This window comes from Hibiscus syriacus, unplaced genomic scaffold (assembly GCF_006381635.1).
Source record: "Hibiscus syriacus cultivar Baekdansim isolate YM2019G1 unplaced genomic scaffold, ASM638163v2 tig00112523_pilon, whole genome shotgun sequence".
NCBI classification, from domain to species: Eukaryota; Viridiplantae; Streptophyta; class Magnoliopsida; order Malvales; family Malvaceae; genus Hibiscus; species Hibiscus syriacus.
In genome coordinates this window covers 1,163,842-1,189,153 of record NW_024063355.1, presented here as the reverse complement: position 1 = coordinate 1,189,153, position 25,312 = coordinate 1,163,842, and the positions used below count along the sequence as shown (strand labels likewise).

The 25,312-nt window shown below is 34.5% G+C and overlaps 6 protein-coding genes and 1 pseudogene across 9 annotated transcripts; 5 read left to right on the top strand and 2 right to left on the bottom strand.

The window, feature by feature from the left end:
* Positions 1–1,107: 1,107 nt before the first annotated feature.
* On the bottom strand, positions 1,108–22,837 carry LOC120181308. 2 transcript variants are annotated; one of them, XM_039186472.1, is made up of 3 exons: positions 22,827–22,837; positions 16,562–16,569; positions 1,108–1,655 (listed from the first exon to the last, which is right to left on the bottom strand). In XM_039186472.1, the coding sequence occupies exon 3, from the start codon at positions 1,652–1,654 to the stop codon at positions 1,139–1,141; it is 516 nt and encodes a 171-aa protein (XP_039042403.1). In that variant the 5' UTR covers position 1,655; positions 16,562–16,569; positions 22,827–22,837; the 3' UTR covers positions 1,108–1,138. The 2 variants fall into 2 exon arrangements, with proteins under 2 accessions (XP_039042403.1, XP_039042404.1); XM_039186473.1 differs by lacking the exons at positions 16,562–16,569; positions 22,827–22,837 and adding exons at positions 1,944–1,960; positions 7,838–7,844.
* LOC120181305 (putative clathrin assembly protein At4g40080) lies at positions 4,107–5,309 on the top strand. Its single transcript, XM_039186469.1, has 2 exons — positions 4,107–4,607; positions 4,699–5,309. The coding sequence occupies exons 1-2, from the start codon at positions 4,123–4,125 to the stop codon at positions 5,285–5,287; spliced, it is 1,074 nt and encodes a 357-aa protein (XP_039042400.1). The 5' UTR covers positions 4,107–4,122; the 3' UTR covers positions 5,288–5,309.
* On the top strand, positions 6,510–7,156 carry LOC120181309 (GLABRA2 expression modulator-like). Its single transcript, XM_039186474.1, has one exon. The coding sequence runs from the start codon at positions 6,680–6,682 to the stop codon at positions 7,097–7,099; it is 420 nt and encodes a 139-aa protein (XP_039042405.1). The 5' UTR covers positions 6,510–6,679; the 3' UTR covers positions 7,100–7,156.
* Positions 7,164–7,646, top strand: LOC120181408 (GLABRA2 expression modulator-like). The gene is made up of 2 exons (XM_039186539.1): positions 7,164–7,230; positions 7,354–7,646. Exons 1-2 carry the CDS (start codon positions 7,164–7,166, stop codon positions 7,644–7,646), a joined length of 360 nt encoding a protein of 119 aa, XP_039042470.1.
* On the bottom strand, positions 12,201–14,194 carry LOC120181304 (cyclin-D4-2-like). Of its 2 annotated transcripts, XM_039186468.1 has the most exons (7): positions 13,548–14,194; positions 13,344–13,430; positions 13,166–13,264; positions 12,880–13,081; positions 12,686–12,807; positions 12,349–12,613; positions 12,215–12,317 (listed from the first exon to the last, which is right to left on the bottom strand). In XM_039186468.1, the coding sequence occupies exons 1-6, from the start codon at positions 13,884–13,886 to the stop codon at positions 12,365–12,367; spliced, it is 1,098 nt and encodes a 365-aa protein (XP_039042399.1). In that variant the 5' UTR covers positions 13,887–14,194; the 3' UTR covers positions 12,215–12,317; positions 12,349–12,364. The 2 variants fall into 2 exon arrangements, with proteins under 2 accessions (XP_039042398.1, XP_039042399.1); XM_039186467.1 differs by having other exon boundaries at positions 12,201–12,613.
* On the top strand, positions 15,801–17,953 carry LOC120181306 (IMPACT family member in pol 5'region-like). Of its 2 annotated transcripts, XM_039186471.1 has the most exons (6): positions 15,801–16,033; positions 16,121–16,236; positions 16,326–16,431; positions 16,498–16,551; positions 16,630–16,818; positions 17,512–17,953. In XM_039186471.1, exons 1-5 carry the CDS (start codon positions 15,803–15,805, stop codon positions 16,642–16,644), a joined length of 522 nt encoding a protein of 173 aa, XP_039042402.1. In that variant the 5' UTR covers positions 15,801–15,802; the 3' UTR covers positions 16,645–16,818; positions 17,512–17,953. The 2 variants fall into 2 exon arrangements, with proteins under 2 accessions (XP_039042402.1, XP_039042401.1); XM_039186470.1 differs by lacking the exons at positions 16,630–16,818; positions 17,512–17,953 and having other exon boundaries at positions 16,498–16,618.
* LOC120181310 lies at positions 22,528–25,312 on the top strand (annotated as a pseudogene).

Genomic DNA, 25,312 nt, shown 5'->3' with positions numbered 1-25,312 from the left:
AATATCTATTAAATTTTGGACCATAATGAATTTATGTGTAATTTTAGAGACTAATTTATAAATTTTAATATTGTATAATATATAACATATAATTTAACCAAATATTAAGGATATTTAGTCTTTAATCTAGTCTTTAATCTGGTCTTTAATTAGAGAAATATTCGACTCTTTGATTAAACCCATAATCCCACTAACCACGTCACTTTCCATGTTCTTTAGCCCATGCTGCCCATACAAACACAAATTAGTTGTACTATAAGCATTAACATCAAAAGCATCAGTTTCCATGTTCTTTAGCCCCTCAAACCCATATTAAGCGCACTATGAGCATTAACATCGAAAGCAACTCAACAATCCAGCTCTGCGACTACATGCTCCCTACAATTTGTCTCCATAACATTCGTAGAGCCACTCATCTGACAAATTGAAGCATACGCTGTTACCCCATCACGAACTGTCTGGGAACCAACTCCAACATCCATTAGTTTGATGTTAGGCGGGTCTAGATGGGTATGTCGCTAGTGGGTAGTGGGTGTGGGGATGTATTTAAAAATGTACCCGCGTGGGAGGGTGTGGATTTGAAAATTTGTACCCATCATGGGTGGTGGGCGGGTGGTAGATTAAAAAATATTAAGTGGGTATGAGAATGGAGGAGGGGATATCCGCACCCGACCCGCCCGATTACCATCCCTAATTACTACACTAGAAGTTATAATTAGAGTTGAGTTTATTTAAATTTAATTTTTGCAATTATATTTGATAAATGATATCTGATAAAATCAAATTCAAAACAATTACGATTTATATTATTATATCAGTGACGGATCTAAAAATTTAAAAATGAGATCAAAAAATTTTAATACTTTTTTTTCAATATAATGTGTATGCAAATTTTTTTTATTTTCTTCTATTCTTTTAATATATTGAACTATATTAAATATTTAATCTAAAATAATGAGTGTGTATTTGACCCATATGTGACTATATGCATCCGCCCTTGTATTATATATATAAAAAAGGATTTGAGCTGATATTAAGTAAGAGTGAAAAACTTTCGTTCCCATACAATAATTATGTAAGGAATAAGAAGAAGAAGAGTAAAAAGATTCAAGCACAAATTATCATTGAAAATGAAACCCTAGAAAATCTGATTAACTCTACCGATCGTTAATCTCATACTCGTTGAATGCGTGAGAACATTCTTCTTCTTCCCTTTGAAACTCATCAGCTTAGACCAAAACCCTTTTCTCTTGTTCTTCCCGTGCTTAGCATCTTCTTCCTCCACGTTCCTTGTTACTAACGCAATGGATCTGCTCTTCTTCAAACCCTTAATACTACCAAGCTTTACCATGATCGACGGAGACGACGTCGTCGACAACGACGACGAAAACAGCCCCTTTATTCCCGTCCCGCCGAAACCGTTCAGCTTACGGTGTTGAGAGACGGCGGGGGAAGCGGTGGTCGAAGATGGAAGCGAAGAGTCGTCGGCGGGAGAAAAATATGGCGACGGAGAGGAAGAAGCGAAGAGTATTGAATTAACTTCTTTGTATGAAGCAGAACAAAGAAGAGATAGTCTTTCTCTTAAACATGAAGCGCAAACCCCTTGCTTTTCATTGTGATTTGGGTGATTCTTGCATCTTTCAGAGAAGCCCATCCCAGAATTTAAAAAATAAAATGAAATGAAATGAAACTCTCAAACTGTTCAATCTTTTTGATTGCTCTGTATATACACACAATCACTATGCTTCCTAGAACGTTCAGCGTACGTAGATAGTCGTTTGCAAAACCAAATCTGTGAGTTACACGTCACTGTGATCTTTGTAGATCAATGTGGTGGTCATAGCCGATGGATCATTTAAAAGATCATGATGTTTGATGAAATATCATTCAAAATTTAGACAGTGACTTGAGCTTTCTCACTCTCACGTGCAGTGGGGCCACCATTTTTTTTTTTATTAACCTCAATTGGATTCAAAGCCTACACGGGAATTACAATGCAATAGAATAAAATTTTGCAGAATCAGATCATCAGCAAAGCTATGCAAGTTCATTGCCACACAACAATGTGAAAAGAATTGCTTCTCTAGGGAGACAAAAGAAGAACCCTGATTTTCTCTAGAATGAAATCAAGCAGGCCTGTTTCTTTTGAGACCAGTTTTGCCATCCATGGATCTGGTGAAAGAACTCGAAACATCGCCATAGATATCGACCACTCTTCGTATGTTGTTGTTGAGCTCCCTAATCAGACCAACATTTCTGGTCAAGTTGTGGGGCATCTTGGACTCATGGTTCTGGTTTATCTCGTTGATTAGCAGCCTGTTCTGGACCAATATATTCTGGACCTGAACAAAGCTCTTTTGAAATGTCTGCACCACCTTGCTATCCATTTGATCACCATTACCATCGTTGCCTAGCCCCGACTATGTATCACTGTCACCTCCATTTTTACTTCAAAACCAGTCCAAAACCGAACACTACGGATTCGAGCATTAAACATGGAGGAGATAAAGAAACATTAAAATGGCTAATGAAAAAAAAATCTCCCTTTAACATTAATCTCGTTTGACACTTTTATGCGATAATCAATGAACTTTCTTGAACAAACGAATAAAGGAATCATGCATCAAAAAATCAATAATCATGTAATCAAGTAAAATAAAAAATCAAGAAAAAAATTAAATAAAAAACCTGCATGAGAGTTTAAAAATACTGATAGCCATGATATCTTTATTAGAGAAAGGGTCAAAAGTAATAAGTAGTGGCCAGAGAAGACCACCACCGCTGCCGGGGAAAAAACGAAAACTGCTCAAGAGTAACTGCGGCAGAGTTTGTATAATTCAATGATCTTAGATGGGCCCACCAAATTTTGAACACCACTTAAACTAAAAAATAAATGGGTAAATTACAACCGTGGCCATTTAACTATGGGTTATTCTAATCCTACAATAGATTTTTAAATTTTATCAATTATTTTACTTGATTATTTAAATCATATCAATCAAACCATATGTCGATAACATTTAACGGAGGAGTTGATGTGATTGATAACAAAAATGGTGCTATCTTCTATCTCATAATATATGTCTTATATTGATTATGAACATAATTTTAGTAGATATATATATATATATATATATATATATATAAAGAAATATGTGTTGTTGTTTGTTGACTTTTCTAATATGACATTTTTAATGAAATAATTTTAAAAATCAAAAGAGGCACATTTAGTGTGATGAAAGGAGTATAATCATACATTTGTTTTCCATTACTTACACATTTTATAAATTTGGTCTTAATTTGAATCTAGTTTAATAAATTTAATCCACCAATCATATAGTGGCATGTGCCATTACGTGTCAACTAGATAATTTAATGATTTAAATAATGTCAATCAAATCATCTACCATCAACATTTGACTCAAAAGCTGATTTAACGGTTAATAAAATTGATATAATTATATATTTAGCATTTATACTTATATATTATAAAATTTTTAATCTAATATAATAATTTAATCTTCTAATTATATAATGACAAATATCACTAATAACATGGGTTACAACCTTAATCAAATCTACTCGACAATCAATTTAATAACATGTGTAACAAATGCATATACTAGCATGCTCTAATATATAACATGGTATTATAATTTCTTATCAAAATACATAAACACACAATTCAAATGATATGCAGTCAAGTGGTCGTATTAGAGCCATAACCACAAATTAGGTATTTTATACAATTTTCCGACACAAATTGAAATTATAAAGCACATGAACATGTATACGTATTCAATTTTGATTACATTTGTATAATCTAAACTTACGATATTTTGAAAATTAATGAATTATCCGATAACTTGATATAATAAAGACGAACAATAAAATATTTCTCACAAAGATGTTATCATAACTTAATAAATCTAAGAATTATTTTATAATTGTTTAATGAATATAAAGATTATTTTGTAATAAATTAATGTATTTAAAGATTCTTTTATAATTTTTTAAAAATTAATATTTTTTTTAATATAATTCAATACTTTATAACAAAACAAAAGAAAAACCAACCCGCCAAACACGTCATAAGTTTGATATCTGATATTTTCACAATAAATGCTCACTTCACCTTTTTCCGAGTCTTCATTTCCTTTGATTTGTTCTTCAATGGGGCGGATTCCAATTCTCAGGGACATCATCGGAATCATCAAAGACAAAGCTTCTCAAAGCAAAGCAGCTTTGCTTTCCGATCCCAAAACCCTATCCCTCCACTTAGCCTTACTAAGAGCCACAACCCATGACCCTTTCGCTCCACCCGACCCGAAGCACTTGGACGCTTTACTTGCCTCCGGTGATACCTCACGCGCCTCCGTTTCCACCGTCGTCGAGGCCCTCATGGACCGTCTCCAGACTACCCGTGACGCCTCCGTTGCCCTCAAGTGCCTCATTACGGCTCATCATATCGTTAAACGTGGCAGCTTCATTCTTCAAGATCAGCTCTCTGTTTACCCTTCCAATGGCGGCCGGAACTACCTTAAACTTTCCGATTTCAGAGATAACACCACGTCGTTAACCTGGGAACTTTCCTCTTGGGTTCGATGGTACGTTTTCGTTCATTAGATTCTTTTTCCCAGAAAATATTTGGTTACGATATCAGATTCAGAGCAAATATTCATTGAAAACAATTTGCAGGTATGCTTTATACCTTGAAAATCTGTTACAAACGTCACGGATTCTGGGGTTCTTTCTAAGTTCAACTTCAAGCAGTGCAGGTAAAGATGAAGAACAAGAAGAGAAAGTGTCATCGCTTATAAATAGCCAGTTGCTTAATGAGATAGACTCTCTGGTGAATTTGATCGAACAGATTTCGAGAATGCCCGATTCTTCTCATGCCGAAGGTAACTTATTGGTGGAAGAGGTTGCGGGGTCGGTGGTTGAGGATTATTTGTCGTCGATCAACGAAGTTTCAATCCGAGTCGGTGAGCTTAAAGAGAGACTGAGTTGTTTGAGCTTTTTTGACTCGGTTGAGTTGGTGCTTGCTTTGAAGAGATTAGAAGATTGTAAGGAGAGATTGTCATCACTTTCGCAAATGAAGAATGCGTTGTTTGAGACTGTTTGGCATTCGATAAGTGAAATTAAGGTTCAAATCGGGAACGACGGAGGAGGAAGGTCGAGTATGGGAAGCAGCAAGAACAAGGTTAGCGAGTCATCTCGGTATGGGGAGCGAGTTGTGAAGCTTGCTGACTCAGTTAAGTTCTCTTCAATAAGGTTTTCTTTCTAAGCTTCAAGATTAATTTGTACTTGCGATATATATATATATAAAATTATTGTTTGATATACTATTAACCAATAAATTTTTTGGATGAATGATAATTTTAGATTTTTTTCTTTAATAAGTTTTGCGTTATGAATGGTTTTAAAATCGTGTATAATTTAACCAATAACAAAGCAGCAGCTGATTGAACCTAATTTTCTAGTGACGTGTCGGCCACTCGGCCAAAAGGTGCAACGTGCTGAACTACACCAACTTCATTCTCAACTAAACCCAAGCACATGCTGTTCTGAAGTCCAATGCTCCAATTTGTAATTGTACCGATCCTCTTTTGTGATTTTGAAAAAACACTAAAAATATTAATAAAAAAATATTATTATAACGTTTAAAACAATTCATTAATCTTAAAATTTTGGAAAAATATATTAGAGGGCATTAGAGGTAACTGTATTTTCTGAAAAAAATCAATATAATTCTCGTATTATTTTTTTAATGTAGCTTTCAAACTTAATAAAAAAACTTAATATGACCATTTGATTATCATTTGACAATTCACGGTGCTAACATAGTGATTCACGATATTGATATAATAGTTTATCTATCATGTTTAAGTTACTAATTTAATTTTTTTTGCTATATTATACGTTATCAACCATTGTTGATCGTTTTATCAACCATTGTTGATCGTTACGTCAACATCGTAGATCGTCACGTCAGTACTGTAACGGTCAATGACGAAAAGCGTTAGTCAGAAGGTCACTTTAAATTTATTTTGTGAGTTGAAAGACTACGTTAAAAGAAAAAATAATATAAGAGTCATATTGAAATTTTTTAAATATAAAAATCTTTAATACCTTTTTACCTGAAATTTCAAGTTAAATTTTATTAACATCCGCTTAACACGAAATATAATATTTAATACAATATTTATATTAAGCCTATTCAATGATTTTAGCGATGATAACAAAATTATTGTTTTTCGTAAAACAATTGGGTTTAAATAATTGTCGTAAGCACGATATTTACATTATTAATTAATTAGTATTTTTAGATATATATTATTTTATAATTATTTAAAATATATAATATTTATATTTAATAGAATATTAATTGGATTTATATATTATATTAAATATTTTATTAAAATACAGATATAACATTCTCTCTTTATTTAATGGAGATATCCACTAGGAGCTCAAGTTATCCCTTCCTTTTCCAGTTCTGGTCAGCTTAAGTTATTCTTTTCTTTTGTTAAAAAAGAATAAAAACAATTCAGTTAAATTCAAACAAATCAAAAAGAATAAAACACAAGGCGGTCGCGAAGATAAAATACCAACCTCCAGCCGCTAAACTTCCAGCGAAAAACCTCGCGCGCGGCCATTTTTACTGAACGTTCGCAGAATGGAGCAATCAAAGACGGTAGCCGAGCCAAAGTCCAGATCAAAGCAACCTCCGGCCGAAGAATCTCACCAGAAAGAGTCGGATCCCGCAATGGACGCTGAAGGCTTTGTTATGGTGTCAACAACAGAGCCGGAAGTACAACAAGGGAAACAGACTCAGAATCCGAGAGAGAGTGAGATTCAAAGCGAGCAAATGCAATCACCGAATCAAACGTCATCCGGATCGAGGAAAACGGTTCACTGGAGTCCTGAGTCGGTTAGTGAATCGCCTGCTGCGGATCACGGCGTTGCCGGATCCGCTCCTGACGGACCTAATCCTTACATCGCTCACGATTCCGCTCCCGAATCTTTTTCGACTTCCTTCAAAGGCAAGCAATTAGACATTTATTCCGATTTCAGTAGCTTTATTTTTTTTCTCTAAATCTTTAAATAATTATGAAATTGGAAACAGAGAAAATGGACACAGTGAAAGAGGTATTGGTGAGATGGGGGAAAAAGCCGAAGAAGCCGCGAGAAAAGCCGAGGATCTGGCAGTCAACACGTGGCAGCACTGTGTGTTTTCTCTTGTTTATTTCTTATGTAGTACTAGTATATTTTATGTGCTACCAATTATTTTTTAATTTTAAAATCTTCATTTAAGTTTTTTGATTTTATTATCCATGGTCATCATATCAGTAAAAACAAGTCCGAGTTTTGGTGAGGCAGCCATGGGAAGAATTGCTCGAGGAACAAAGGTTTTAGCAGAAGATGGGTACGAGAAGATATTCAGGCAAACTTTTGCGACGGTTCCGGAAGAGCAACTCGGAAATTCATTTCCATGTTACTTTTCCACATCAGCTGGCCCTGTCATGGGAGTTCTATATGTTTCTACATCAAAGCTTGCATATTGCAGTGACACTCCTCTTTCCTATGAAAATGGTACCCAAACTGAATGGAGCTACTATTTGGTATACCTGCATTACACTTGATGCAACTATAGATTTGAATACCATATCGATTCGATTCTTCATTGTAATTGAAATACTCGTATTAATCTGATATTCTTTTTTTTTTTTTGATAATTCAATTTTTATTACCCAAAGAGCATAGAACTGCTACAAAAAACATTCAATGTTCAAAATTACAACGATCACCTAAAAAAACGAAAGGCAATCAGAACAAAATTAAATTATACCCCATTAGTTACAAAGAGTAATGTTAACGTTATCAAATCTATGTATAAACCTGCCCCTAAGTTGGAACCCAACAATTTCTTTGATCTCACTAAACATGGCTTCAACAGTAGTGGCTTGGGATTGAAAAAGCCTTCTGTTTCTTTCTTTCCAAATGATGTAAATCAAAGCAGCATAAGAGATTTTCATGATAGAGGTAAAAAGTGATTTACCCTTCCAGGTAGCTACTACCCATTCGACTAGGTGATCCCAATTAGAGTGCCTAAACCGAAGACCGTAGAGGGAGAAGATAGAAGTCCATAGTGCCTTGGCAACCGAACATTTCAAAAAAAGATGATTCTTGGTTTCTATACCAGCATCACAAAATAAGCATGTACAGTCTTTAGCGATCCCCATACGGTGCAGCCTCTCTTTGGTAGGAAGCTTATCAAGCATAGCCATCCACGTAATGAGAATGTGTTTGGGAATAAGAAGAGGAAACCAGATCAGGGCATGCCAATGAATTTTAGGATTATTCTCCCTAATATCATTCCATAAATCTTTAACTTTCTTGGAAACCAAAGGCATAGCAGCGGAAGCTTTTGACCTGAGCTTCAAAATTTGCTTTAAGCTCCAACTCATATTAGTTTTAACAGGAACATACCAAAAATCGTTGGAGCAGAACATATAGCTCTTTAACCACGCAACCCACAGAGATCCTTCACCAACAAGGATATTCTTGATTAGGCTCATCATGCAAGCTTTGTTCTAAATTTTCAAGTCTTTAAGACCCAAACCACCCTCTGTTTTAGGCCGACAGATTTGTTTCCAGCTCACTCTTGCACCAGCAGCTGATTTATCAGCCCCTTTGCAAAAGAACCTAGAACATAATTGATCTATTTTTTTCAAGACAGAGAATGAGAGGAAAAGTTATATGCGCCAATAATTTGTAATATTATATAAAACAACTTGGACAAGCTCTAATCTTCGAGCATAACTTAGAGTCTTATCAGACCAAAGATGTAACCGAGATTTAATGGCATCAATAAGAGCAGAACAATCGTTTTCAGTAATTTTCCTAGTAACCAGAGGAATTCCCAAATACCTTATTGGCAGCCTGCCAATTTTGAATCTAGTAATTAGACTAATGTCCTCAAGAGTTGAGATAGGAATACCAGCAGAAAACATATCACATTTCGAAGCATTTAATTTCAGTCCAGAAATTTCATAAAAAGTATCAAGAACAGATTTAACCCCAATGATAGAGTCCATAGTGCCCTTACAGAAGATTAGTAAATCATCAGTAAATGAGAGATGGGTAAGGCCAATGCGCTTACATTTGGGATGATAACTAAACAACCCTTTTGATGCTGCCAAGTTCAAGAGATTTGAAAGAACATTCATTGATAGGAGAAATAAGTATGGGGAAAGAGGATCCCCTTGCCTTACACCCTTAGCTCTTCTAAAATACCCAATCAGACTTCCATTTAAAGAAACTGAAAAGCTAGTAGTCATGAAGCAAGTTTCAATCCAAGAGATAAAAATAGGAGGAAGACCAATAGCCTTTAAAACAGTAGAAATAAATCCCCAATTAACAGAATCAAAGGCTTTATGGAGGTCAATTTTCATAGCAGAACGAGGAGATAAATGTTTTCTGTTGTACCCTCTCATTAATTCCTGGGCCAGCAGAGTGTTATCAACAATGGATTGCCCCTTAACAAAGGTTGTTTGATTGAGGGTGATGAGATTTGGAATTACTTTGGAGAGTTTATTGACCAGAATTTTGGAAATTGCTTTATAAACAACAGTACAACAAGATATTGGTCTAAAATCTTTGACCTTACTTGGATTATGAATCTTGGGAATCAAAGCTATTGTAGTAGCATTGAAAGTAGGACGGATAAATGGTTCCTAGAAAAATTGTTTAATGGCAGCAGAGGTCTCTTCACCAATGATAGCCCAAGAATGTTTAAAAAAGATAGGGGTGTAGCCATCAGGACTAGGGGCTTTATCGTTACCTTGAGAAAAAAATCCATCTTTAATTTCATTCATGGTAATTTCTTTGGTAAGATCTGCATCAAGATCAATAGGGATAGTAGTATGGAGCAGGTCACTTAGCAAAATTGGATCAATACCTTTGACCATTAGGTCAGAATAACCCAGTAGATTAGAGAAGAAGTTAATAATCTCAGATGACATAGCATCAAAAGATTCTAATTTGTTCCCTTGGTCATCAATCAATAGTCTAATGGTGTCTCATTTATTTTTTAGGGCAACTGCTGAGTGAAAAAATTTAGAACATTTATCCCCTTCTTTGAGCCACTGAATTTTGGCTTTTTGTTTCAAGAACATAGCTTCAGCATCTTCCAAAAAAAAATAAGATCCTTATGTAAAGGGATTTCTAAGTCATAGCAAGCTTCTCCTTTAAGAGTTTTAAGCTGTTGTTGCTCCAGTTCAACTCTTTTAGAAATAACCCGAGAAGATAGTTCACTAAAGAAAGAATTATTGAGGGTTTGAGATGAGATTTGAGACGCTTAAGCTTGGAGAAGAGAATCAGCATTGGACTGCCCGTGACAGGTGAAAGCCAAGATTGTTCAACCAGAGCAAGGAAATATGTCTCTTTGAGTTTTAAGCCTTTACGTAAACTTAAAACAGTTAATCCTTCAACGAGCCGACTCAATTCTGCTGAAAAGTACATCCAAGTTGTCTCTGTTGATGGTCATGAATTTTGGTTCATGGGATTCTTAAACTATGAAGGAGCTGTTACATTCTTAAAGGAAGCTTTGCAGCTCCATACTTCTCAGTCTTCGTGATACCGTTTCTACCAGTGTAACATTCACTCCGTTGTGCAGCTCGTTATCGTTCGACGGATTGACTCGGCCGATCGGGAGCATCTGATATAAGCTATTCAGTGTTGGAAATGAAAAGTTTGGTAACGTTAATGGATATCTGATGACTGTCAAGAGGAGAAGAATATAATGAATCTGTTCTGTTTTAAGCTCAATGTAATTGAAATGGCAGTTGCTGTAATCCGTGCAATCTTATGCATTGTGTCTCGTGCTAAAATGATTTGATACATTTAACTTATGCACATTTATAGCATCTGGAAGTGATAATTTGATGACAAATTTATATGGTAATTCGCGCTGGGTCATTGGACAAATTTATTAACAACAGATTACTAGTATTTTCATGGGTAAATTCAGTATTTAGTCGCATAAAGTTTACTGTATTTTGTTCTGATCATCCAACTATAAAAAATTATGATTTTACCATCAGACTTTTAAATTTATTTACTTTTTGTCATCCGGCTCTCAGGTGTGTAACGAAAATAGAACAACTATGTATTTTGGACCGAAACTGTTATTATATAATGTATTTTGCTCTGTGCTTTCTTTCAGAATTCAGACACAAACTGACTTAAAACTGAACCAAATCTCAGACGTTGACCGGTCTTACTCTGAAACCGAAACCCTTTTTGTTGGCAAACTCACTCTCTCTGGGCCCCCCACCCATAAGGCACCTTCTTGAAAACCTCTTAAATAATGTGATTATATAAAGGGTAAACTAAATCATTAGTCACCAATACATTACTTACTTCTTAATTTAATCATTAAATTAATTTTTTAGTAAAATACTAGCTAATATTTTTTTATTTTAATAACAATTAATAAATATTTTAATAAAGACAATAACATGATATTATTTTTTGTATTTTCACTATTTTTTTCATCATTTTTTATATAGAGACTATTAATTATAAAAAATGATATAAAATTAAAAATATCATATTAATGTCATATAATCATCGTCCTAGACTGGTGGTTTAATGATAATCTTTATATAAATATAAATATATGAAACACGAACCAAACGATCTTAGTGATTAAAGAAATTGTTATTATTTTTTGATATTCTGAGTTCTAACATCATGTATGCAAGAATATGAACCTTCAATTTTAGAGGGTTTAAAGTTTTTGCACAGATATTACCATATAATCGCTCCGAATTTATCAAAAAAAATATATAAATAATTTAAGATAAATAATTTAAATTTAAAAATACCTTAAACAAGACAAAGAAAATGCACAAACCAAGTACCCACCATAAAATAAACAAAACTATTTTAATCATTACTAAAATGCCATAATTACACCCTAATTGCTGCCTGAAAGAATATTACAGTCTCAGTTTTGATTATAACTTCTAACTTGATTTTCTTTCTCATATATATAATTAAAATCTACAACAAATAAAAACAATAATAAGAAACCTGTAGTTTTTCTTTCTAAAACCAACACCCACCATGACAATGGCAGAGGCACCCTCCACTTCTTCCCGTAATATATATATATATATATATATATATATATATATATATATATATATATATATATATATATATAATTGTGGGTTCTTAAACTATATGTGAACATTTTTTTTTTTTGGCCTTGAGATTTTATTCCTATGTATGTTCTCATTTTCACTCTGTTTCCAGCAACAAAACCAGATTCAAAACTAAGCAAAGGGCAATTTCAGGTCTCATGGAACATGACATCCAGTTGAGGTGATTTGTTGTCTAGTTTCCTCCTTTTAATGTCTGGTCTGGGATGACAACTATTCGGAAATAACCCATGTTTTGCTTCATCACTTTTATAGCTCAAACATGTTGAGCCATCCAATACCCCAATGGGGCTTTGGGGTACACACGAAGCTGAAGGAGCTGCAGTGCCGTCGATGAGTGTCGAATCTTTCATCACTTGAACACACTTCAACACTCTTTCCTGCAAAAGAAACCGTCGAAGATCAACCGAATTTGTCATCTCTCTTGAGCTGTGCATCTTAATTTTTTTTACCTTTTGTATAATGATGAATGATGAAATAGCTTTATCTACGGTGAACCCTCGCGTTTCAAGAGAAACGGAAACGGCCACCGCTGCGGCAATTTCAGAAGGTCTGAACTCCAACAAGTCAATACCTGCATTCATTTATTAGATCCACCATTTTTCAATGAAAAACATAAACAAAATAGATTTAGTGAGAGATAAACCTCTGATCGTGTTCAATATTAGTTGTAATGATCTAGAGATCAAAGTCGATGACGGATATTGATCGTTACAAAGCTTGCTCAAGAAGTGATCAATGAAGGAACAAGGTGTTAGAACTTGCATTCTCCACTTCAATGTGCTTAAAACCAAAAGCTCCATTCTTTGGATTGTTTTAGCTTCAAACACAAACTTTGGTTCCCCTACCTGCAAACAAAAACAATCACGAAACTCGAACCGAGGAAAAGACGAGTGATTAAACTGCATTGCAAAAGACATTGAATCAAGAACCTGCAAATTTACAGATGAAGGCACCATTGTCTCCTCCATTTTAGCTGCAATAGATAAACACGCAACAGCCAACAGTTGGATTGTCCATGTCTTATCTCTCTGTATCATTTTAATCAGTAACTACATTATGATTTAAGAACTTAAAGAATCGAAATTCGAGGCAAATTCGAACACTTACAGGTAAGCCATACATTGATAGGAACCTATCCAAGTAGTTAATTGATAGGCAAATACTCAAATGTCCAAAGCTGAAATAAGCAGAAGCCTGTTGATGAAAAATGAAGGATTAAAACTATCAATTTCACAGCACATTAACACATAAAACTAATTACAAAAGCTAGTTAAATGGATCAAACAAGCAAAGAGGCAAAAAAAAACAGACCTTACAAATCCATTCAATGCCCTGTCTCCTGGCAATCAAGTCCAAATCCCCAGTTCTCAGTCTCTTGAGATAATCATCTCCAGGCAAATGCATCATCTCTTTTTCAACCATTTCCTTAATTACATCATCACTTTGTAATTCAAAACCAGGACAACCCATCAAAGAAGTTGATCCGTTGGTTACAAGAAAAGGGTCATTTTGATTAAAGGTCTGGTTTTTAAAGGCAGGGGAAACCCCAAACTCATCCACGGCATTGAAATCAAGATCACCATCAAAGCAACAGCTTGTGTTCTCTGTACAGAGGAGATTCGTGGCCGAACAGTCGAGATTTTCTGCCATTTTTTCTCAAGAAAACCACCAAAAAGGTCAAGTATAAGAAAACCCCAGAAAAAAGAAAAGAAAAAGAAAGAAAGAAACTTCAATTAAGGATGAAGGTGGAAGCTTTGAGTTGAAAAGGGCTCATCAATGGGGTTGCGGGGAAGAGCATAACTTTGATTATAACAATAAAGCCAAGAAGAGAGAGTGAAAGGGAGTGGGGCTGAGCGGAGACTGTTGCAATAAGAGAAGCTTTATGTAGGCAAAGAGAAGTTGAGATTTTAGGGCAAAATGAGAAACGAAATCGAGGGATCCAGGAGAGGGCAGCCGCGCCATTGCGAAAAAAAAGGAACTAGAAAGGAAATATATTGGAAAAATGTTATAACTACTACAAAAATGGAAATGAAAAAAAAAATAATAAAATTGACCAAATTCATTTTCATTTTATTTTTCACGATAAAGATGGTTATTTTAGTTTCATATCATCAGATTTTTTTACCAAACATAGAACCGTATATTAGCATAAGCTTCTTTGTTTCTTACATATGATAATCTTTGTATACTGATTTCATTTATTTGATCGAAATGATGACTTTTATCCTTATAAATTTAATTTATAAATGAACTAAGATACATATTATTTTCATTCTCTAGTATATTCTTAAGTTATGAGTTCAATATCCATTAAAATTATTTATTCTCTATTTTATCATTTTCTTTAGATCATATTAGAATTATATTTAAAAAAAAAATATAATGTCAAATTAATTTGAATATCAATCTTGATTGGTTTCGGAGTTTAAAGAAAATGAAAATAAATTTAAGGTCAAATTAATTTGAATATCAGTTTTGATTAGTTTCAGAAGTTAGAAGAGAATGAAGATAAAAATAGATAACTATTGCACATGCTACATGTATTACACATGACACCATATTATCAACTAGTTTAAATTAAATACGATATTAAGTGATTACAACATAAAATAACATAGATACTTATTATGTCATCTCGAGATTTTATGAAAATATAATGTGACCTTTCGAAGGAATCATCTCCGAATGAATCATTCATATTTAACAACTATTATGTCACTCGAAAATCAAAAATAGAAAATCAATCTATGATGCTAAATCGATTAATGATCTAATCTCCAACGATAAATTGTAATAAAAAAAAATTAGAATAAGAGATTAGAATAAGATGCTAGGTCGAAAAATGACTTACAACGGTCCACCGTCGTCCCAAATATCCAATCTCCAACGGACACATAATGCAATATAGAGAACAATGATCATAATAAATACTTAATTAAATAAATAAGTTTCTTTATAAACTAACGAGTATTCCCTTTGTCCTATAATTCGTGTTTAATATTAATTATGCATGATATATTTGATCGAGGAAAATGATAAAATTATCCTTAAAAATTATTAATAAATTTGATAAATATATTGTAATAGGTATAAAGAAGTAAGACATATAAGAGTAAAAAAAATGAAACCTTGGAGGAGGATGAAACATAAAATGAATTGTTACTGTCTCTTAATAAATCTTATACTAAGCCTAAATTATAAGTTTAATCCTCATACTATAATTCAATTAATTTTAACTTTATACATTTAAATATTATAAGAATAATATATTTAAATTAAACAAAAAATGAATTAAAATCTATAACTTTTAGATAATACAAAGATTAATAATATAATTTTATCTAATAAATTTTAGGGGCTACTGTTTAATTTTAAATTTTAAAAAAATGTTAAATAAAAAGTTTCACAAATCATAATTGTATCGAAATTTTAGATTTTTTTTCCCTGAAAAAGAAAATGAAAATTTTAGGACAACGAATCGGTCTGACCATGACCTAATAGCGACAAAACACTTCCGAAAAACACTTTGTCCAAATGTGAACTACTTTTCCATTTGAAAAAGGTTAATGGCAGCAACGAGAGAGAAAAAAGCTACTATCACCACCGCCAGCAGCTCTAGCGCCACCACTAATGGAGGCGCGTTTACCACAGTCAAAGAGACGGTAACATTGGAGAAAGAAATAAAGAAGAGCAAATTCATAGCCGTCGCCGGCTCAATCTCCATCGAGCAATCCGCTCACTCTTTCCTCAATCAGGTCAAGGATCCGCGTGCCACTCACAATTGCTGGGCTTACAAGGTATCTGATACGTCGCCATTTCGGTTTACTATTATATGTGATCCAATTCCAGCTTATGAATTTGACGTCGTTAAAAGGATTATATAGGTTGGGGATCAGTACCGGTCCAGTGATGACGGCGAACCTTCTGGTACGGCGGGGAAACCAATTCAATCGGCGATTGACTTCTCAGGTTTAGATAGAGTCATGGTAGTCGTTATTAGGTATATTAAATTACTTTGATTTCTTAATCATAATCAAAATTACAGGGGCAAAATGGAAACCGAATTTACTTGTTCTAAATGGATTTTAGGCATTTTGGGGGAATCAAATTGGGAGCGGGAGGACTTGTTAGGGCTTACGGTGGAGTGGCGTCGGAATGCTTGAGAAATGCTCCGACTTGTCTCATCAAATCTAAAGTAAGATTTTTTTTTTTTGATTTGAATCAATTGAAACACTAATTATTTGATTGGAAAGTTTTGAAGGTTCCAATGGGTGTGGAGGTTCCTTTCGATCTTCTGGGAGTTCTGTACCATCAAGTAGGCGTTGTTTTTTTTCTGAATGTTTAAGGTAATTTTGAGACGTTAATTATCTGTGTCATGTTTTTGGTAATGCAGTTGCAATCATTTTAAGCAGAGGACATTAAACAGGATTATGATACTGGGAAAGAAGGGATAACCATGGTTTCATTTAAAGTTGATTTCGATAAGCTTGACAAGTTGGAAGAGTCTATCAGAGCGAATTGTAGCAGACAACTTGTGTTCTAAAAGCGTTGAATTCTACAATTTTCACAGCTGAAACAATTGGTATATGCTCTAAATCTGGACTTCGACTGTTCATGTGTTATTATCAAAATCATAATTGTGTTTAAAGTACATAATTTTGACATGTGAATATCAGAGAGTGAAAGGAGGCTTCTCAATTTTCTTATTGGTCTGTCTATCGCCATTTTCAAAGCTCTCTTAAGCATACCTATCCCTTCATTTCCACTAAACCCTTTAATCCACAACACACTTTTATTCCTTCCTCCTATAAACACCATCTCCGCCCTCACGACCGTCCCATTTGCCTTCCTAATTTCTCGTGTGAGATCATGTATCAGCTCCGGCCTGTCGTCACAGCTGAATGTTGCCTTCACCATACTCCCATCCTTTTACGATAACCCAAACTCAAGTTGTTTGACTCACCAGGGAGCACACGCTCCAAGCTTCCATTACAAACGCCTTTCATTTCTTTTACTCTCCATTTCAGCTCCTTTACAAACCTCACTGTCTCGTCTAACACCAATGCCTTGTCCATCTGTGACTTGAAATGAAAAGTTTAACTGAGTACCCTTTTTCTTTATAAAGGAGGCCTCAGCTTAGGATTATCAATTATGTTACCACGGAAATGTAATGATAATTAAATTTATGTGATCTCTTCTTCACTTACTTTGATCAAGTTCGGTAGGATGGTTATGTGAACCTGTTGACTGATCCGCTTTCTTCGATCCCTCTCAGCAATTCTGTGTTTCAGGGCATTGGTTACGATAACCTCAGCCTTTGATTTAGTCTTCTTCGTCAAACTTTGGAAGCTGAAATCAATCGCTGAAACTGAACCATAGTGACCTCTGAGATGGTGTTGCATATCCTGTTCTAACCACAGGTACAAAGCAGATGATTTATAGGAAGATTTCTCAACCAAAGAATGAGAAGATGGTAGAAACAGTGAACCGTTACCTGTTTCGGACGAACCATTGGGGGAGCTTGGGTTTTCTCCAGTAGAACTTGTTCCGTAGAAAGAAAGATCATAGATTGGGAAAGTGATTTTGTTCGAAGATTAAACAATCTTTGAACAAGGTAATACCCTTTTAAAGTTTATTAATAAGACCACATATGCATGCGGTAAAGAGATGAAGAATAAGAGACATCAAAGCTAATAAATGAGATTTAATGCATGAAACATGGGATGATTTCATGAAATATTTGATACAATCTAAACATTTAATTCTCCAGATTCTGGGATCTGGAGTTGTTGATTATGATATGCATGATTTTCTTATGATTTCATGTCTTGTAGTTGAACGTGGAGAATTTGCCATTATCCCCACCCTACTAGCACAGGAATAGCTAATGAAAAATGTTATAAATTAAAGATATTGAAGAGAACTTAAATTAGGCGGGTTCTTTTAGGCGCTGTCCCCTTACAGAAAGAGCACCAAGACACATCAAACATGGACCTGACTGAATCTGCTTCGTTTGATAGAATTAGCAAAACGTTATACAAAATTATAACTTAAAAGCAGGTAAAAAATTATAAAATGCTTAAGCTCTAGCAGCCCTGACAGCATTAGCAAGAAAAAACTAAAATCAAGGTTAGCTTCAGAAAGAGACGAAGACCATAGATAAATGCAGAAGAACTTAACATTTCAAAATGCTAATTTCGGTACCTAGGAATATCAAACTCTATTAGTGCAATACCGGTATGATTTGAAGGACCACAAAGACTGTCCGAAGCTCCTAAGAAAATAACGGTGTGTAGGTCATCACTCCCAAGTATCCACAAATTCATTCTATTTCAACCAATAGACAATTCAATCCTAATATTCAAATGTGAGAGTCGGAGAAAGGTGCAAGTTTAATATTGGAATGCTCTATTTTCCTTTTTCCTTTTTGCATTCCCGTATCGAAAATGTGCCTTATATGTGTACTTCATGAAAAATGAATAGTCTGAGTAACATTGCTTTAATCGAAGGGTTGATCTTCATCTAAAATCTAAAGAAGCTAACACTGTGCTTGCACTTGCAGAACTTGAAATACACGAGTAAATATAAACGTCCACTAAATCCTACAAAAGTCGGTTCAAGAAACAGAGATTGACACAATCAATTAAGAACATAACATCAAAACACACAATTAAGAAGCGTAACACAGTTTCCATTGATAATAACGACAAAACAACAAGAAGCTGATCAAGATTCAAGAACCTGTACCATAACTAGTGCATCTTTTTACCACCAAACGGGCTAGAAAACACAATGTCAGCCACACCAGCCTCTACACACAAAATTTGCTTCATGTTAACCTGTCTACTGTTAAAAATCATACAAGCACAGTGAGGAATCCCTTAACAGCCATTGATTTTTCTTCCTTCATCAAAGGACTCCGATTCATCTTCATTTAAACCATCTGCAGCTCCAGTCTAAACTGTCTTGATCTTCACCCCTCTCCCTGCAATTTTCTTAATACTCCAACCCACAGATTTTACTCTCTTCATTATGACCCTTCCTTCACCATTGTTGAAACCTTCTGCTTTCACTTCACCTGCCTCGTTTTTCACTTCCATCTCCTTCTCATCATCACTATCAGAAATCTCGACAACATGTCTTTTCGTAGTATCTCGCCGTCCGGACCCTTTTTTGTCAGTCGTTGAACTATTCCCCGAATCGCATTTCACCCATAAATGTTCCGGTGGCGCGGCCACCGTCATCGCATGAAACCCTTTTCTACAATTCCGACAACGCAGGTGGCACTCTTCATACCTCTTCTCGTAGTCGAACTTGTAATAGCAGTAGGAACATGCAGTCCAAAATGTGCCCTTCACGTTTTCAGTCTCTACTGGACTTTTTTTCAGCTCAAATTTCCCTTTTTTTCCTTGCGTTACATCATGCTTTTTGAGCTCATTGTCATCGAAACCCATGTGGGTTTCCCACCTTTGGTTGCCTGCAATCTTTTTTAGGCTGGTTTGACCATTACTTTGAGGTGGATTGAAACCGGAGTTGGCAACTTTTTTACTAAAATTGAATTTATCGCTCATTGGGGTTTAAGCCTTTAAGATAATGGAGGATTTGGTTAGGATTAGGGCTCGGATTTTGGAAATAGAGCGTCTCCTTAGCGTAGAAAAGGTCGGCCGGCCGTCCCAGGGTTTGGTAAAGCCCGGATGATTCGGATCGGAATCTTTGTGGCCGGCGAGAGAGAGCGTAGAAAGGAACAGGGAAAACCGAAATACTGAATAAATACTTTGCGAGGTTAAAATATAGGTAAACTAGGCATTAAATACATAAATTATTAATTTTAATCTGTGTTAGTACTTAATTTTTTTAAAACCATATGTCATAATTTTTTTAATTAATTTTTTCATAACTATTTTTTATTTAAAATTATAAATTAAATTTAAAAATAATTATAACTTTATTTTTTTTGGAAATTTTGTTTTTTTTAATTTGAATTTTAGAGTCGCCATCTACATTTGAGTTAAGTAGTCTAATATCTAAAAATGTCTCTTAAAACAATTTTAAACAAAAAATATTTCTAAGACAAAAATTGATTTGCGTTTATCAAAAATTTATTTTAGAGTGTCCAAAAGTCGGTTACGCGTGGGGATGATGAGGACTCCCACAATGCCCAAAAGATTGGTACCTTCGATTATACGTTATCTAAAACGATGAATTTTAAACATTTGAATTCAAAATTTAAAATACGATCCTTTCTATTTCTGTGAATTTTAAAAGAGTGAATTCTTTGAAAATATTTGACTCAGTGAAATTACTTAATTCACTTGATATTATTAAAAGAGGGATGTTCTCTTACTATATAAATTAATAGAAATTGAACTCCAGTTATATTAGACGAAATTTTGTTAACCCACGACATAAGATAATATTGCCCTTAAATTTTAAGAAGGACGAGAAAATGGATGCATGGTATATTAATGTGATAATAATAAACACATATACAAAGAACAAAGATGATATCAATCACAACAAACAAATAAATAAATAAAAATAAAAATAAAACATAAGCTAATGGATGACATAAAAATAAATAAACGATAAATCAAGGTCACGAAATTTTTGGGGGACTATTTATAACTATAAGAAAGCTAAGTATATAATTTAAAAAATTATGAATATAAATAACATACTAATCAGCAAGGAATTATTTAAAATACATTTGATTAACCTAATAAATAGAAACTAATCATATCAGAAGAATTTTATTCGAATAATCGCTTGGAAGGGCATTCCAGCTATTTGGAGGTCTTTCCTAAATTAGTCAAACAATTAACAAATAATATCAGATAATTTTCGAATTTAAATATTTACACAAGAAAACTTTTTGCTAATACGAATGCTTACAAAGACTTTAAAAAAGAAAATAAATAAATAAAAATAACTATATAAAAAATAAAAAATAAATAAAATTTATAAAAACATGTAAAGTACTCTAAGGACTAAATCAAAACCATAACAATTTAAGGGGATCTAACGGTATATTTAATACTGATATTTCACTTTATAAATATACATAAAAGATGATTAAAATGTATACGAAACAAGATTAAGTGGTTTGAAGTGCAAATAAAACAATGCTAAGCTTGGGACAAACAACATGACTGTAATAAAACAAATTTCGAATTAACGGATGAAAGTAACAACTAACCTGAAGGTACACAAATAATATGAAGACGACTAAAATGGAACCATGTTCAAATTAACCAATCCATTTCGAAATTAATCCTTAAGTAATAACTAAGGAATGGTGACCAAAGTACAAATACGGAAACATTTAAATATGGAAAACGAAAATTTGCCATTTCATTCGTGACTAAAATGGAATTTATACTTCAAGGATAAAAGGGTGGAATGAAAATCATCCCGGGTTGAAGGTCGGGTTGAGAGATAATCTACCTTTTGTTTTGTTTGTGCTTGCTTTTGTATTATTTTTTGTTTATGTTCATTGTTGATGATGTGTTGAATACTGTTTTCTTAGCTAGTGTCGATTAAACTGTTATTTACTTTAGATTTCTTTCCATGTAGATGTTATGTTAGTAGATGAAATCACAGTATTTGAGTTTTCCAACAGCTAGAAGCTGGAGTTGATATGGTGATTATGTCTCTTGTTGCTTGGCTTTGTGTGTATTTAAGGAAACAAAATTGCTGAAGTTTTTCTACTTGTAGGAAATTTCTCGATACAGATGGAGAGCTCGGATTTTTCTAGGCTTCATGTTCTAACTTCGATTGTTTTGCTGTAGTTTTTTTTTTTGGGTTTAGTTTATGCTTATCATTTGAAAAACATGAAAGGTGACTTATCAATGCATGTTCAGCTTTGGATATTGTCAAACATTTATATGAAATTTCCAATTCGAACATGATTCTTATTTTTATTATTTGAGGCTTTAACCAAAGGGAAGGACATAAATCATTAATTTTCATGAATTGTTTTCCATGGTTACAGTGTAATTGAATGTTGTAGTTACCAAATACTGAACAAGGAATGTCATTGGCAGGCTCACTTATATTTATTCCATTGGTTATGGTACCAGCCATGGGCGGAACAGATGTAAGCTTCTTTACCCGTAGAAGTATTGATTACTCGACATCTTAAGAGATTTGGAATATGAAATGCAGTGATATTTCTGATATGCAATGCAGAAAGATACTGCCACTGTGATCTCTACAATGCTGCTAATTTCTGGCATTAGCTCAATTATGCACTTCTACTTTTGTACCCGGCTTCCATTAGTTCAAGGGAGTTCGTTCATATATCTGGCACCGGCACTAGTTATCATCAATGCTCGGGATTATAGAAACCTCTCTGAACATGTAAGTTATGCAAAAGAAGATGAGTGTTGTATCTTCTGTTAGTTTCTCCTGTAAATGGCTTTGATGCTCTAAAGTTTGATCAATTTAATAAATACGGTCCCCTTATTGTCATCGAAAGTTTGCTTCCAATTCCAATTCTGTAAGAATAATTGAGCGCATCTTTAATTCATGGCAGACAAACTTAAACTAGTGTTTCATGAAATAGCATCTTATTCTAGTTTTCAATAATACTTTTTTTAAAAAAATTACTGTAGAAATTCAGGCACATAATGAGAGGGTTGCAAGGAGCTATAATTGTCGGTTCAGTATTCCAAAGTATCTTGGGATTCAGTGGTTTGATGTCTCTTTTACTGAGGTAATTCTATCTTGAAATTTTCATTTACGCTCAATGTGCAATTTTGTGCTAAAATAAAAGGAATTTAATGATTCATAAGCGTCTTATCTCCAAATGTTTCTACAATCTTATTTGACCAGGCAAGATAGAACATCGTTATCACGAGAAACATGCATATGTACACCATCTAGCATATTGATATAACTTGGAATCATCCATGGGTTTGACTGTGTTTTTGTTTTGTAGATTGATTAACCCAGTTGTGGTTGCACCAACTGTTGCCGCTGTGGGTTTAGCATTCTTCAGTTATGGTTTTCCACAAGCTGGTAGTTGTGTAGAAGTCGGTGTTCCATTGATATTGTTGGTTCTTATATTTACCCTTGTGAGTAATTTCTTTAGCAAAGTTTAATACTGTGTAGCTACCGAGAACATAAATACAGTTGATACTTTGATTTTTATTATCCCTTTTAAGGATGTCTACTTTTTTTCTAGTATCTTCGAGGAGTATCCATTTTTGGGCATCGATTTTTCAGAATATATGCAGTACGTACTCTTGTTTATTCTTTCTAAAACTTCATTTCAATTTTGTTTTTTTTAAAATTACCTCTTTCCTTTCTTGAATTCTATATTTGGTTTGTCCAGGTAGATGGTAGTTTCTTTGTTTTTGGTAGAGATATTGTTAATTGATCACCGTGTCATTGTTCGATCACTGCAGGTTCCTCTGAGTGTTATGCTTACATGGATATATGCATTTCTTCTGACGGTGGGAGGAGCTTATGATTACAAAGATTGCAGCCCTGACATTCCGAGTTCAAACATTTTACTTGACGAGTGTAGAAAACATGTATATACCATGAAGCATTGCAGAGCTGATGTTTCGAATGCATGGAGAGCTGCTGCTTGGGTCAGAATTCCGTACCCTTTACAGTGAGGTGTCCCTATCTTCCATGTTCGGACATCTTTGATTATGATCATTGTGTCACTTGTTGCATCAGTGGATTCGGTCAGTAGTCTATAATGTTCCAAAATATCGGTATCAAATGTATGCTGTGATGGAAATATTTGATTTTGGGAAAAAATTACCCTCTAGAATTTTCTTGCATGGTTCTATTTATGAAATGCTAAATAGTCGTGTAGAAAAAGTAACAGCAAGAAAACAAAGAAGCAAAACTGGTTTTCGATGTTGAATGTGTTTTAACTCTTAATATCTGTTACTGAACAGGAAGATAATGGTAATGGCCCTAACATTGCTGCTTGTGAATGACCATGCAGGTCGGAACATATCACTCTACTTCTTTGCCAGTCAGTTCGAAGCCTCCAACTCCTGGAGTAGTGAGCAGAGGCATTGCATTGGAAGGTTTCTGTAGCCTGCTGGCTGGACTTTGGGGTTTGGGTACCGGCTCAACAACTTTGACAGAAAATACACATACAATAAATATAACAAAGATGGCCAGCCGAAGAGCTGTGGCATTCAGAGCACTTTTCTTGATCCTTTTCTCATTTGTAGGTAAAGTCGAAAATCAATTTTGGCTGGAAAAAGCTTCTTGGTGCATGGTGGATATATGATAGAATGTTCTTCCAGGGATATGAATATGATTTCGGGGTGTACTAAATCATATTTCCCTCATTCTTATCTTACTGCCCGATCCTGTATGAAATTTTGTATATGGTATCCATGGGGTTGCCTATGTATTCAATATGTCTGCTCGATAATATATCTAGTTTATCGTACATGTATGAGGTCAATATTGTGTTGACATCTTGACTTGTGTGTAACAGGAAAAGTCGGTGCAATTCTTGCTTCTATACCACTGTCCTTGGCTGCTGCGATTTTGTGCTTCATGTGGGCCCTTGTTGTGGCCATCGGCCTCTCAACCTTGCAATACACTCAAACAGCAAGTTTTAGGAACATGACGATAGTCGGGGTGTCTTTGTTACTCGGTTTGTCCATTCCTGCTTATTTCCAACAGTACCAACCCATGTCGAGTTTGGTGCTGTCAAGTTATTTCCTTCCATATTCAGCTGCATCTGATGGACCAGTTCACACCGCTAGTGAACCAGTATACACGCTTATTCCCTATTTTACACTTGTTTTGTGAATGCGTGTCAGCTTGATTTTGCTGTAAATGCACTGATGTCCATGAGCATGGTGGTTACATTCTTGGTAGCATTTGTACTTGACAACACTGTCCCAGGCGGCCGCAAGAACGCGGGGGTGTACATTTGGTCACGTCCTCAAGATGTTGCAACCGATCCATTTTTGCAAGCAGACTACTCTCTGCCTGGAAAATTTGCCTCACTTTGTTGTTGTTCGAGATGTTTGCACACGTAATATTCGGCAGAAGGCAGCTTGGGACTCAACTAGAAGTTCCATCCCGGTTGG

Excerpts from the sequence above, each read along its gene's own strand:
- LOC120181308 (XM_039186472.1), bottom strand. The coding sequence starts at position 1,654 with ATGGGCTTCTCTGAAAGATGCAAGAATCACCCAAATCACAATGAAAAG.
- LOC120181305 (XM_039186469.1), top strand. The coding sequence starts at position 4,123 with ATGCTCACTTCACCTTTTTCCGAGTCTTCATTTCCTTTGATTTGTTCT. Across the intron at positions 4,608-4,698 it reads CTTTCCTCTTGGGTTCGATG|GTATGCTTTATACCTTGAAA; the intron begins GTACGTTTTCGT and ends AACAATTTGCAG.
- LOC120181306 (XM_039186470.1), top strand. The coding sequence starts at position 15,803 with ATGGCAGCAACGAGAGAGAAAAAAGCTACTATCACCACCGCCAGCAGC. Across the intron at positions 16,034-16,120 it reads ACAATTGCTGGGCTTACAAG|GTTGGGGATCAGTACCGGTC; the intron begins GTATCTGATACG and ends AGGATTATATAG. Across the intron at positions 16,237-16,325 it reads GTCATGGTAGTCGTTATTAG|GCATTTTGGGGGAATCAAAT; the intron begins GTATATTAAATT and ends AATGGATTTTAG.
- LOC120181309 (XM_039186474.1), top strand. The coding sequence starts at position 6,680 with ATGGAGCAATCAAAGACGGTAGCCGAGCCAAAGTCCAGATCAAAGCAA.
- LOC120181304 (XM_039186467.1), bottom strand. The coding sequence starts at position 13,886 with ATGGCAGAAAATCTCGACTGTTCGGCCACGAATCTCCTCTGTACAGAG. Across the intron at positions 13,265-13,343 it reads TATCAATGTATGGCTTACCT|AGAGATAAGACATGGACAAT; the intron begins GTAAGTGTTCGA and ends AAAATGATACAG. Across the intron at positions 13,082-13,165 it reads CTTCATCTGTAAATTTGCAG|GTAGGGGAACCAAAGTTTGT; the intron begins GTTCTTGATTCA and ends TTTTGTTTGCAG.
- LOC120181408 (XM_039186539.1), top strand. The coding sequence starts at position 7,164 with ATGGGGGAAAAAGCCGAAGAAGCCGCGAGAAAAGCCGAGGATCTGGCA. Across the intron at positions 7,231-7,353 it reads AGTCAACACGTGGCAGCACT|TAAAAACAAGTCCGAGTTTT; the intron begins GTGTGTTTTCTC and ends TCATCATATCAG.